Source organism: Syngnathus typhle, linkage group LG17 (assembly GCF_033458585.1).
Source record: "Syngnathus typhle isolate RoL2023-S1 ecotype Sweden linkage group LG17, RoL_Styp_1.0, whole genome shotgun sequence".
In the NCBI taxonomy this organism is placed as follows: domain Eukaryota; kingdom Metazoa; phylum Chordata; class Actinopteri; order Syngnathiformes; family Syngnathidae; genus Syngnathus; species Syngnathus typhle.
In genome coordinates this window covers 5,880,476-5,894,939 of record NC_083754.1, presented here as the reverse complement: position 1 = coordinate 5,894,939, position 14,464 = coordinate 5,880,476, and the positions used below count along the sequence as shown (strand labels likewise).

Below are 14,464 nucleotides of genomic sequence, written 5' to 3'. Positions count from 1 at the left end.
TGACGTCCCTACCAGAGAATTTCCTCAGAGCAACACGGTGCTTTTTATAGTGCTCGGCAGAAGCTCTCCCGGGCTTCAACTACTTACTCGCATACTTTGGAAAAGCCAGCCCGGTGGGCCTTGCACACAACGTGACGACGTCATTCAAAATGCTGCAATTACAAAACAAAAACAAGATAGGCACGCATTTGCATGCAGTGAATTACACCTACGTCTTAATTTAGTCTCGTATCAATAAGCTGCAGAGGTACAGAGGAAGTTCTAATTGTTTCCTGACAGTTCACAAATCAGAGCCCAGACTGCTTGTGAGCAAAAGTGCTGTGGAGGCAGGTCCAAGCCCGAGCGGTTTTTCCCGTTAACAGCGCGGGAGGTTACTGTGGATTCCTGCACATCCGTCATTTTAGCAGCTTGCTGTAAATATAGAGCGCCTTAATGCTTCTGGATGTCATCTGGTTTTGATGGTTGTTTACTACATGGACTTCAGTGAGTGAAGCACAAGATGAAAAAAAGGAAGGTCGGATAAGATCAACAAGCAGCGAGTGCAAAGTCTGCTAACTTAATTCATTCTGACCTTTAATTAAGCTTTTTATTATACATTACAGAATATGGCCTATAATTTAATTTAATTTTATGTCACCTTTAGCATCTGTTACCATATTAGAATCTAAACTGGTTTCAACGTTATGGTATTGACATTTAATTAATCAATTGAACAAATATTTATGGTGCGTGAAGAGTGTAAAATTATTTGGGGTGAAGTGTCAGACAAATATTACATGAAGTAAAGGGCTCAGAAGAGAGAGCCCAGAGTAGACTTTTTTTGTTGCTTGTTGGTCCCCATTAGCCAGTTTTTCTGTTCCTGTGGTGTTCCACAAGGGTCTGTTTTGGGCCCATCATTCTCACACTCTACATGTTTTCTTTCTATAATAAACAAATTTGAAGATGTCATTGTATAATATTTATGTATACTATATTATGTATACCTATTACTATAAAAACATTATACATAATTTATATTTATTAAGAACTAATAGAAACACATTTTGAATTTGTATGAAATGTATTGAATTTGCATTGTGCTCATACTAATACCGTTTATTTCCGTGTATAATGCGCCCCCATGTATAATACGCACCCTAAAAATGGCATGTTGATGCTGGAAAAAAGCCTGTACCCATGTATAATACGCACCCAGATTTTGACTCCTACTTAAGTCCGTGAACGTAAAATTATTTCAGAAAAAAGATCATCTTTGGGAACAACCGGATGTTTTGCCGGTCAGTATCACTGCGCATGCGCTAGCATAATCAATAGCGAAGAAATGTTTCGGATTTGTGTCATTGTGTCACATTGTGACAGCAAACGAGCAGGTGATCTAGCAAGCGTCTGATACGAGAGCATTGTGTTCGTATGGAGTGTGTTTGAAGTGAACGGCAGAGAAGAAAGCACATCTGTAATGGCGGCCTCCGCATGATATCCAGATTTAAAAAAAAAATAATAATTTTGAGAATTTTTTTTGTACCCATGTATAATGTGCACCCCAGATTTTTGGACAATAAATTAGCTAAACTTTGCGCATTATACATGGAAAAAAACGGTAGATCATTTTTAAAGGGGCCAACTTTTTTTAATGTGTACTAGAAAAACTACTATTAGCCTAACTCTTTTGTAATGTAGCTATTTCAAGCCAAGAGGTGCAGTTTCCCATTTGCATGATTTCTACTAATTGTAGGATAATTAGGACTGATTGCCTCTACATGTGACATTTAAAACCTCCATGCAAGAGTCACCATTCAACAGGGTGGGAAACAAAGCACACACCAAGATGCAGCTCAGTAAAAAAATAACATTCTTTATTATAAATTACTGAAATGTCTGTCCACATATAAATAAGTGCAAATCGTTGTGTCGACCAGACAACCTTCAAGCATCTTAAGTACATCTTTATAAAAGATTTTGTCTTAAATGTAAACATGGAGTTGTAAAAAAAAAAAAAAAGACAGTGGATTAAGACAACCTTGTTTCGTCTCGTTTAAATACATTCATTGGCGAGCGAGTGGCGTTCCTGTCAGTGCCAAAAGTTTCACAAAATACAAAATATGACCATGTGAATCTCCCGTCACGGAGGATTCAGTCCAAAGTTCAGCCCTTGTAAAGGTTCGACCGCTTTTGTCGAACAAACTCCCAGAATACGCTCTGGGACGGCCATCCCGGGGACTGCCGTTGGACGGATGGACGGACGCCAACGCGCTCATCGAGGCCTCACAGAACATTGTTAGCAGCATCATTAGCGGAGGGAAACTGTGCGTCATCTTCGCCGGGAACTTCACTCCTGGCTGGCTGTCCTTCCCTCCCTTGTGGCTCCCCTCAGACTTGGAATGAGCTTCTAAATAGGAGAGTCATAATCCTGCATGTATTGCCTCAGAGGATGTGGCAGCTGGTCCCTTGCGGAGGAAATGTCCAAATGTCCGTTCACCGTCTTCCTGCATAAGTGCTGCAAGGTGGACGGGCAACACGCCAGCGGTGTGACCAACTCCAGCGGCACCTTCTCGCCACCAGAGTAAATATAGTCCACGTTGCGTCCGTTCCCTCTGCTCTGGGGCATGTAGTAATGCACCAGCTTGAGGATGCAGTCAAAGTGGGGCACGGCGTGGATGTTCTTGGGGTCCGTCTGCAGGCAGAAGGAGGCGGCGTCGCACTGGACCCGCAGGTTCTTGGTGCCCGCCGCCGTTTTGACGCTGAGCGTGAAGAGGTGGCGGTTGTCGGAGCTGTCGCGTACCAGGAAGGTGCCGGCCTTCTCGGCGCACAGCAGGCTGTTGGCGTTCTTGCCCGTGATGGCGCCCCAGTAGAAGCCGCTCTCCTGCAGCTTGCGCAGGGTGGCCAGCACCATCTGGTACTGAGCCTTGGACGTGAACGTCTTGTAGCGCTGAGGCAGCCGCATGCCGGGAGAGTCCAAGTGGCTGCTGCTCATGGCGGAGTAGGCCTTGCTGAGAGTTACCATGGCGCTGTGGCCACTATGTGGTGAGATGGTGCTGGAGGTGGGGCGGCACCGCAGAAGACCACACTGGGACAAAAGTGTTCTGAGGAGGTGACACCTGAGGAAGCGGGAAGAGGAGCAAGGTTAGCACACCAAGTCTGGATGCTGTATATAAAACTCTAAAGTTCAATACAACTGAACTTATCTTAACCAATGTATTGTACAATTTCTATATTTAATTCAGGAACCGCCAAAACAAAACGGCACAAGATACGTCATTAACCCGTCTTTCCACTATTTGTGACATTTTGCCATGGAAAATCTGAGCCTTGGCGCAAGAGAGGTTGGGAAACACTGCTTGAAACAATATTGCTTTGCGTCATACACGACAGAAACATTTAGTAGGTGTCAGGATCAGACTAGACAAGAATCTTAGCTAATAATATAATCGGCCAATCGCAGTCCAGTAGGTACATCACTGGATTTTAAACTAAATAAACTTTTTACTTGAGAGTCAAATAATTAAGATGAGGGTCTCCTGTTTTCTTTGGGATAGGGTTAATTGAGGCAATTTCATTTTTGGATCCTTATAAAAGTATAAATGTGACATTTGGAGGGTAAAAATGAGATGATGAGAGTACCGTTTGCCTAATTTGAAGTTACGCTCAAGTACTGCAACTTTTGATTGTAGTTAAAGGTACTCAAATAAGAAAAGTCACCTTGGAGTCCAACAATGAGCTTTTCGACAGCTTGACTAGGTTTTTCCTGGCAGTGTAACTTGTGAGTGCCACTGGAGAATAGTGCTTGTTTGTTTTAACGTCTTTGAATCATACATTCCCATTTAGGATGGCGTGCAAATCCGGTAAGTCCTTTTTGTTTGTGCAACCCTCTGCCTCAGGCACCACGGTCAGTTCCAGTAAAGTTCTTGTGAAATTTGCACGGGAAGTCCTTAGTCGCTCACAAACACAACTAGAGCTCTGGGAAAAATTAAGAGACTGATAAGAAAAAATATTTTGAGCTTTAAACTGCAAATATTGGTTATTTGTAGCATTGTTTTCTTTTTCCCTAAAAAGCTTTTTTTTTACTTTTTGGGGGGCAGTCTGTTATTTTGTAACTAACTGAGATAAACATACTAGCAATAATATCCACATGCATGATTTAAAAGTTATAAGTCTGGGAGGAAAAAAAAACAAAGAAAAAGAAGATAGATGCTCACCTCTTGTTCCAAAGTCCTTTCAAAATTTAAATCCAAATGGTCCAAATGTTCCTCGGTGATGAGGTGCCTTCTTATTTGGTTTGTAATTGAAATTCCTAGCCCAAAAATGGAGTTGTGGGACTTTGCCAAAGTTGAGCGCGCTGGAGCAGTTGTGAAAGGCGTCTGCGCCCTGCTTGGAAGCACAGGGTTGCCTTTATACAGATCCTCTTGCTGTTCAATGTGCGTCTGCTGGGCTAGCAGGCCCCACCCCCTCCCCCCCCTCCTTCCAGTAAGGCGCTGGCAAGTTGACAGGAAACTCTATTTCTCTCTCTCTCTCTTTCACTCACCCTCCCCATGTCGGTGAATTCACTTTTATTAATCATCCGTCATTTAATTACTTTATCGCCACAACAAACAGAAAAAAACAGGTTATGCTGTACGTAATTGCGTATTTGCAGAGTATAACTTCCTCTTTATTGTCACGCTATGAGGTAAGGACTTTGACGGTGCCGAAAGGCTTGGTTGTGTAATCAGTTTCGCAGAAATTCTCGGTAAGAGGTTTCCACAAAAAAAAAAAAAAAAAAGAAAAAAACTTGCATGAACCAACTTGGCCAAAGGGGGCGCTAGAATTCATATCACACAAGATGCGTGAGAAAGAATTCTACTCTACAGGACAATAGGAGTTGACAACTTGAAGTCAATTTAGAAGTACTCATCTTTTAGTATTCCTGTACTAAAAATAAATAATAAAGAAATTGAAATGTACAGACACCTGATACATGATTACTTCTCACCGATGCATGGGTCATAAGGAGGATGTTATTGGAATGTCTGGAATGAGCAATGGTGATTCCAGAAGCTTTACGTAAAGACACAGTGTATCTTTGGCAATCGTGTTTGTGACTGAGAAGGTGCTCACGCTGAACACAAGTGAGACTTTGCCTTGCTGACTCAGCCACAATCACCGCAGACACTAGTGGCGGCAGAAGGCTCAGGTAATCTTCCAGTGCCGCGCCGTGGCTTTCCTGAACCAGCTCAATTCTTTAGTCATCACTATTACTGACAACATTAGCAAGAAAATCAATTATCAGTCTGGTATAAATATAATAAAAATATCTATTCTTCACCTACAGCAAGAATTGCTGGCTCTGATCTCATTTGCCCCTCATGCAAAAATGAGCCATGATATCAGATGTGAGCAGAGGCGTATCAGGGGGGGGGGGGCAGAGTGGGGGCCTTGTGGGTAGCCAGCTGGACCCACAGAGGCATCAGGTCTTGTCTGATTCAGAAGGGACAGGGGGATGGGCAGATAGCGTCGGAACTTGTTTCCAGAAAATCTCGTGTCATCGCGGTGAGACATGTACTTAACATCCACATTCAAAGCCCCCCACCAACCCTTTCACTTTCCCTCCCCCAATCCCTTAGATAGCTAAGACTCCATATGTGAGGGGGCTCTGAGAAGAACATTCTGATTGGTCGCCATGTCAAGCGGCACGGTTGCTATTACGACCTGCTGACTTGCGTCTCACGCACTGTAATTTACACACTTCCTAGAAAAGGAAGTCCAAGTACAACGTTCCCCCTTCAAAGACAAGAAGTAGCTAAAAAGAGAACTGTTGTGGAAATACAGTACTTTGAATATTACTGTAATACACATTGGTAAAATACAGACTCCTCTGACTTGCTGTCTCACTTCTACAAAAAGTTGGATTGCCTTGTGAACACAAAAGTGGGTTTGTATGCGGCGACTTGGAACACTTGAGCCACATGCTGCTTCACCACATGAGAAAGAAATGGAAGATTCTACTCAATCAAAACTCCAGCGCTTAAGTCCACTGGCTCATTATTATGCAAAGTCAGTCAGTTTAATTATGTAGTGAGGTCTAGTCCATGACAACTGGTGGGTTTAAACCGCTTCAAAAAAAACAAAAAAAAAAACAGCTGCTTTTTCCCACACTGACTCAGAAATGTAGCCTCGCTCACCATTCCCGTAAAAAGGCCGTTGGGCACACACGGGAAGTTTGCAGGAATTCTTCCCCCTGGAATGACGAGGGAAAAAAAAAAATGTTTTCAAACTAAATATTTGTCGTGCAGGCAGAATGTCAGGGCCTTGCTAAGGAAGGGATTGTTACCTCTGCCAGGGAAGTTTTCATTGCCTGGTTGTTTGTTTGCAGAATTAGGGGGGAGTAATGTTTGGAGTGGGCTAAATTATATTTTTTTCCTAATTAAAAAAAACATACTAAGTAAATAAAATTAATAAATGAGATGTTTTGAGGGGTTATTTAGTTTACTACTTGCTGATATTTTAACAAAACTGTAATAATGAAAGGCATTGGTTAATGCGTTTTTAATAAAATTATGAAAATAAAAGGAAATAAAATGTTTAAAAAAAAACTAGGATCATTTGATTTTAAAAAAGAATTAAAGCAATAAATTAGGCTGGATACAATGAGAAGAAAAAATAGGAAAAGGGTGATTCCATTTTTAAAACATGTAGTGTAAATTTTGGCCAATGAATTTGGACTCGGTAATTTAGTAATGCCAGCAAGCTACATACGTGCCACGCAGCCAGGTGGCAGCTTCCTGGCATTGAAACGCACTCATCATCCTTCCTGCTGCCTTCCCGTCATGAGCTGGAGATGTGCAGTCACTTCCTGTGTCTACCTGCAGGCTTCCTCTTTCATGCGGTGCCGCTTAGCCAACAGGCTAGGCCGCTATGTGATCACTGATAATCACTTCCTGCTCACTGAGCCTCTCTCACTGTCAATGATGGGAAGTGTCAAGCCGCGAGACATGTTCTTGCTTTATTTTCTTTCTTTTTTTTTCCTTCTCAAGAGTGCAATCCTCACACCAACAGCACGTGCTGTGTGTTGACTCCTCGGAGTGTGTGCGTACGTGCGTGTCGCAGAATTCCAGGAATTCTCTGGAACATTTTGTTTGTCTTGCCGCCTTCAGGGAATTAGAATACGTACTTTTTTCTCACTTGCACAGTGAAAAGTAATACATGACACAAAGAGTCATTTTAAATTGCTATACAGCAATAATAATGCATGGCAGATAAAACTAAACTAGTTCTCATTATTTTGCAAGACCTCCGATTTTTGAGTGCGCTAACCTAATGACCTCAGCTAACTTTAGCACGATCAAGCTAACTAGCTAATAAGATGGCCACATAGACAAAATGTCTTAAATAGTTAGCATTTTTTTACATTTTTAATTCTCAGGATTTAAAAAACAAACAAAAAAACATGTTAGCTTTAGCATTAACAAGTTAACAAAATCAAACCAATGTGTTATGCGAACGGAATATGTTTTGTGAAGTTGACTGCAAAAGTTAAAACTGAAAAAAAAACGGGCGAGGCCTGGAGAACACATGCAGAGCTTCACACGGGCGCCTGTTTGTTACAAGAGGGTTATTTAGGGCGGCGGTGCATATTGTTACAGTCACAAGCCTCTTCTGGGAAAAAGCACAATGCAGAATGCAGTGCTACCATTGATGCATGTCACAAAACCCGATATTACAGCACTCTACACAATAGCAAGTGTCCTGTTGGTACAAACGAATTACGTCCGTAGCGGTAGAACCGGATGAAGGAACTTTTTTTTCGCCAGACATTCCACTCGTCTTTTACATCAGTTATTAAGGTAATTACTATTATCTGCGACCAGGTACAACTGTCATGTAACTTGAGCCAAGATCTTTTTTTAATATTTAAAATAATTTAAAAACCTCCGGTGGAATTATTCAGCGTATATTTTTATTTTCACAAACATTTGTGTATTTAATATATTTTACAGGAGGAAGTCAAAGAGTCCTTGTTGCATATAAACAAAGGAGACGTGCGTGAAAGAGTGTTTTTTTTGCGAAAGTGCATGTTGCAGAAGCGCTTAACTGTGGTTCTTCCTGGCATCAGACGCTTTGCTAAAACAACTGCTCAAAGTTGTAATTATAGCCAGTGTTCACATTGCTGACACGCGAAGCACATGACGCGTCACAGGTTGATTTGTTTGTTTCTTTACAGTCATTTTTTTTTTTAAATGGTGACAACGTGTATGTGCAAAACAAAACGGTAATTAAAGGAATTTGAAACTTCCTCATCACTTGTTAGCTGTCCTGAAATTTAACGGGAAAGAAACGTGGTGTCATTAAGAATAGATTGCCATGATTGATCACCTTTGACATTAACACACACACACACAGGCACACGCACACACACGCACACGCACCCCACACACACACACACACACGCCTTGTCATGTAGTCACATTGCGGATGAAAGTCATTTGAAGCAACACAACGCTCGCTTGCAACACTCTGGCTTTTTTGTTGTCTTGTTTCATGCTGCAAAATACAGAAAGTGGGAGAAACTTGCGCAACTTCAAGCGTGCTTGCTTCACAACATTCTGGATTGTTCCCGTTTTCCTCATTGACGACATATCCAAGCTTTCCTAACGTGGACCAACGTTTCCGCGTAAACTCGAGCACTTACGCGTAACGGGGACGGATGAAGATTTAGATAAGCCATTCCAAGGAACTGTTTTGGAAGCATTGCCACAATTCTAGCTAGCTAGAGATACAATTAGGGTGTACCCAGAAAAAAATAACCATCGAAAAACGTTTTCGATTCAAAAGATGTGACTGTATCGAATCGTTTCAGTTTGAAATAAATCGAATCGTGCTTTACTGGAGAACGAAACAGAATCTTGGAGGGAGACTACAGACACGTTCATTTCTATTTTAAAATGACAAGTGTCAACAACAACAAGCATATATTGTAAAACGAAAAGCGTCTCATTCTTTCTCGAATCCCGCTGAATCAAACCGAATCGTTTCACTTTCAAATAAACGCTCCTAAAATCGGATCGCACCTATCATATATCGAAATGCGTATCAAAATCGTCTTTTATTGGACCATTGCATACCCCGGACATACAAAATTATATATTCGCTTACAATAGGTGCTATTAAAGGTGTGGATTGAGAAACAGCGCTTATTCCTGCAACAATGCGAACATTTTCTTGTAAATCCAAGTACTTATTTAGTCAGACATATAGCAGTCAGAATACTATTTATAAGTTTTCTTTTCTCATATCATCATCGCAAACAAATAGCGTGAGTTTGTAACCCTGATAAGGTCATGAGGTCATAGATACACACACCCAGAGTAAAAAATGCCTATCTGGCAAATAGCTCATGCTGAGAACGGGCCGTTGTTATTCATGGCGGTATTAGGATTGATCCGACCCGGGCTGCCTGGCACCGCCGCCGCCGTCCGTTTATCAGTATCGGGTGGCGGGAGACGGAGGAGGCGGTGACATAATGGGGATGTTCAGAATGGACTTTGATTCCCACCAGCGGGTCTGGAAATAGCAGGCTGATGTCATTGGGAAGAAGGCTAATGAATGTGTCTGCGCTGGAACAGCAGCTCGGACTCAACCGCGCTGATAGCTGAGAAGGTTGTGGTTTTTAAACACGAACACACACACACACACACACACACACACACACGCACGTATAGAGACACACGCGCATTATTCATATGCAAAACAAGCGGTCCAAATTGTTATCCGCATGATGAGGCCATGCAAAAGCGGGCAGTAATCTGATCCTGTACCATGCCGGTAAGAAGTTTCCAAATAGAAAGTGTGTGAGCGCGCGCACGTCTACGAGTGTGTGTGTAGGTTCACATGACGCACAGACACACCTGCGAGGATGGATGGAAGCATGGCTAGATGCTTCCACGATAGCCAGATTGCACGGCCGATAATTGCTGTATAAATGTACGACGACTACAACATTTGAGAAGTAGCCAAAGCCGAGCGCCGCGCACTGCCGCGTTTCAAAGATTTTCTTTTGAAGGAGCTTTCCTCCTTTACCTGGCAGATGTTTCAGGACGCCACATGCCTTCTGCTTTGATGGCATCAGGAAGCGATTTTCATGACTCAGCGCGTAAATGTGGTCACACGTACAATGAGATCATACGAGGGGAGCGCGAGCCCTTTTCGCACGCTTCAATGGAGCCTTTGTTTGCGATGCAGGTGGGGCGAGGACACTATCGGCAACCTAGGACACCAGAAATGTATCCTTAAATGGCAAGAGGGGAAGGAAAAGGTCATAAAAGAAATAAGCCGCTAATGTATTCAACAATACGCGTATTTTGACACCATTGCAACATTGTAACAAGTCACGCCTGGCGCCAAAGTGTCCAAGAAAAATACATCACACAGCATGACACACTTCCCCTATTTTAATTAGGGAGTATGACTTCATACATGACAGCGTATTTCTACATTTAGGCACACAAGCTCATGCACGAGTCCACTTGACCTCCTTACAGGGACTCTAAGGTTAATCGTGATGTTTAAGAGGTCAGACTCATGACTTATGATTTATCCCTGTCTTTTTTTTTAGTCATGAGATGATGAAGCTTCAAATCTGCTTCATGAACCAGTCGTATTTTTGGACTCTGCCACAATTGCAAATCTAAGAATGTAGTGCCATCTTTTTTGCTTTGTCTGCACTTTGACTGGATCCTAGGCTTTCATAATTCAGCGTTGTTGTTTTTTAATGGCCAACTCGCTCCTCAATTTGTTAACAGCACTAGCAGATATCAATTTATCTTCGACAAACAGATAGAAAAAAAAGTTCGCCATATTTTGCACGACATCTTTCCATAGCGAGTCGCTATGGCAACCACCTGACAGAGAGACGGCGAAAGTCAGTTCTCGGAATTTACTTTATGGGGTCATTGTCAGCCTCTGCGCACTGACTTGAAAAGTTAGTCCGCCTGCCGACATTGTGACATGCACCTGCTTGGTTACTGCTTGATAGTACTTCAGTAAATAACTCATGGCACTTGAGGGCCCGCACACCAGGTTGTTTTCCACAGTGTGGTGTGATTGGAGGCGGAGAAGAAAAAAAAATTACAGAAGACGAAAACCAAAATGATACACTATCACGCCAACAGCATTCATGCCATTTCCTTTTGTTCCCTTCAAAATGGGCGCTCCCCAACGACAGGAAATTCTTCTGGAGGCACGCCAAAAGCACTGCCTGCTTTTATTTTTTTTCAAATTCTTATTATTGTTTTGCTCCCTCCCACTTCCCAGCTAGGAATCCTAGAAGGACCGGTACAGTGAGTTCCGAACAGCGGGTCAACAAAACACCTTGCGCCATTTCAGAAGTCTTTGCCGTCAAGTGTGGACATTATGAATGTGCACCACAAGCTTTGGTGGGGGGCGGGGGGGGCGCAACAACGTAATGAGACGTGAGGTCACTTGTTAAAATTCCCACAGGAGATAATGCTGGCACACCACAAACACACACACAACCAGAATTCCCAGAATGAAAGCCACACACACACACACACAAATGCACAAGTGAATGCGCACAAAATGCCACATTTTCCTTCTCACCCGCCACCCCCCAAAAACAAAGTCCATCCCTTCCAGTAAGTGTAATAATGAATGCTGGCAATCCGGGCAGTCACATTACATCAACTTCTGCTAACGTGTCAAATCATTGACAGAAGCCTTTTATTGTCTGCACATATTCACACTTACAAGTCATAAAATGCGGCCTATTCCTATTCTGGTCTGCTGATAAGACGCAAATAAAACAAAACAATTACATGCACAAGTTCCAGGAAAGCTTCTTTTCCTCCTCCCAGAGGCAACATTTGGGAAATCTAAATGGGTACCCTTACCAGTGTGACATGAAATGCAATTTACCGTACAACGGGAACTGGTCGAACCATTTTTTAAATACTACACATGCATATAAAAACAGTAAACAATTGTGTAATGCAACGCATATTAAGAATTAGTTTTAGGAATCAAAAAGGAGATTTATTTGTCACTCCCTCAAATTTAATAATATACAAAAAAAGAAAAAGAGAGAATATAACATTGTAGATTATATGCCTTACCTGTTGTCGGAGTTTGGTCATGTGATGTTCACAAGCTGAGCCGTGATTGGTTGTGACTTGAGGCGCGGGAACTGTCATTTTCAGTTGACAGCAGGTGGTAAAATGGACACCTCCTGAGATGGATCAGAATGCCGTGTTTAGACTAGTGGAGCCAGGTCAGAGTGTAATTTAAAAAAAAACATGCAAATTTAATATAATTTTTCTTTATTAAAAAAACAAAATGCATCAAGGTTGTGGTATCACTAGCAAAGAAAAAGGGATTGCATGAAAATAACCGTTAAATTTACGAGGAAAAAATGTCATTTTTCCAAAGCAACGTGTAATTCTATGACAGAAGTTAGAGTAGTATTTAATCAGCAGTTGCCTGGAAATATCCACTTCACATGACTTATGAGCAAAAATAGTTTAGAAAAAAGCAATATTTGGATGTCAACCAGGGTGACTGAACAAATTGTGATCTACTTCCCTTTTAGAAGTGAGATTTCATTGGAAGTCTGAAAAGACAATGCTGCATCACGTGCACAATAGCCATGCTCATCTAACGACACACAACAATCCATAGGAAGAAAAAGGAGGACATGTTTTGTTGTGGCTGCCTTCTAATCCTCTTTCTGAGAAACGCTGCCCTCAGGAATCATTCACTGTCCCTCTCCAGTGTATAATGTTGCAACAGTGATTTATTGTATGGCTGTAAAAAAACAAAAAAAACAATGCTGCTCACTTCTTAAGTGCATTTTCAATAAATATGTGGCAGTTGTATTTTAGCCATAACCCTATTGAAGGATGCAAAAATAATATTCAAAAGAACTACAACGCAATGCATGACGGGATAGCTAGCAAAAACGACATATATATATATATATTTTTTTTTAATTAAATGCCATGAATGTGTTGTGCAGGACATATACTATAGCATTTACACTTAGCAAATATGAAACATTCGTAATAATTGTATTTATCTGTATTTTGTAACCGCTTTACACACAAAATGGACGGGCGGTGGAAGACAACAAACTCGATGACGCAATGCATGACGGGATATATGCAACTAACAAATTTCTTGTTTGTTCTCCTTTTGTATTGATTAGGCATTAATTGGTCAAACTCTGTTAAAAAATGTTGAAAATGAAAACAAACTACAATAAAAAACGTTTTTCTTTACTTCCGGGTTTTTGCCCCAGCTCTCCGCGCGACGCTATCTTTTCGAATTAACGCGTGTGAAAAGTGTAACAGCCAGGCCACAATTGTAATATGGGTTTGTTTGGTAACGTACTCACTTGCCTGTGCCACACTGTTGACTCCCGTTACGGGGTACCTTCGGTTCTCCCGCCGCCGTGCCTGCGCCAGGAGGAGAAAGGCGGAGGGACGCTTCTGGGAAACAATCTGGGCCTAATTGGAAGCGGCACACTCGAGAAAAAAAAAAAAAAAAAGGCGCGAGGCTCCGCTGGGGAAACCGCAAATGATAATATTGGAGCGATCACTGGGGCACGTACAAATTGTTTATTATGGAACCTCTGATCTTTAAATTATTAGTTTCAGTTGGCAAAGCTATAAAAAAAAAAAAACTGGCACACTTGCTCCTCAAAAATGTGGCCTACAAAAATGTCCAATGGAAAATTATAAAAATAACATTGGTGTGATATTAATGCACAAAACCTGATACACTCTTTCCTAGCGACAAAATTTTATAATTTTTTAAAAAGCACTGTACAAGATGGATTTTTTGGCAGAAATTAGAGTTGTCAAATTTTCGATTTGCATGTTTTTGTGCAGTTAAAATGAAAAAGAAATGTGATGGTCCCTATGAATGTGACATTTTTGACCCCATCTCGATCCCAACATTTACATTAAAATCAGGGATGCACTTGTTTCAGTGGTATATTGTTTGAAAATAAATTATGGAACAGGGTCTTTATTAATAAAAAAAAAAGCTTCTCAACATCTGTTTCCAGTAAACCTGTTTGGATTTTCATCCACAAAATGTAACTCAAAGCTCACTTTGTATGCGGCCGCATGGTGCTGAGAAACAGCTCTGTGTGACATCTGAGCCAGAGTAGGAAACTTTATTAACCCAGCAGTGTAACAGTTATCATCTCGAGCGGTCGCTCCGAGGTATGTCTCTGACTGAGTTTCTTCAGATGGTTAATCGAATTGCTCGTGTTGAAAAGTGCTCGCCTTCAGCCTACCTCTGGACAATTTTGCAGTGTATAATTTTTCAGTCGGCTTTAGTGCTGTCATCCAGCTTTACTGTGTTTTGCTGTTTGTAGTGATGTCTCACGAGGGAGGTCACCATTTTCCCCACACACAGAGAGCATCATAACCATTATCATCCTCGACGGCTGAGATGTGCACCATTCAAGGCG

The 14,464-nt window shown here is 41.7% G+C and overlaps 1 protein-coding gene and 1 long non-coding RNA gene across 2 annotated transcripts in view; both read right to left on the bottom strand.

Moving 5' to 3' along the window:
• LOC133170068 (uncharacterized) overlaps positions 1–13,491 on the bottom strand; it is a 102,772-nt gene extending 89,281 nt beyond the window's left edge. Inside the window, exons 1-2 of the long non-coding RNA XR_009718492.1 lie at positions 13,379–13,491; positions 12,102–12,214 (exon numbers count right to left, since the gene is read on the bottom strand). This is a non-coding gene — a long non-coding RNA (uncharacterized LOC133170068). The remainder of the gene's footprint in view (positions 1–12,101; positions 12,215–13,378) is intronic.
• Positions 1,833–4,390, bottom strand: LOC133170051 (suppressor of cytokine signaling 3-like). Its single transcript, XM_061302697.1, has 2 exons — positions 4,194–4,390; positions 1,833–3,095 (listed from the first exon to the last, which is right to left on the bottom strand). Exon 2 carries the CDS (start codon positions 2,999–3,001, stop codon positions 2,387–2,389), a length of 615 nt encoding a protein of 204 aa, XP_061158681.1. The 5' UTR covers positions 3,002–3,095; positions 4,194–4,390; the 3' UTR covers positions 1,833–2,386.
• Positions 13,492–14,464: the final 973 nt, after the last annotated feature.

What these genes read in the sequence shown, in the direction of transcription:
- LOC133170051 (XM_061302697.1), bottom strand. Translation starts at nt 3,001, where the DNA reads ATGGTAACTCTCAGCAAGGCCTACTCCGCCATGAGCAGCAGCCACTTG.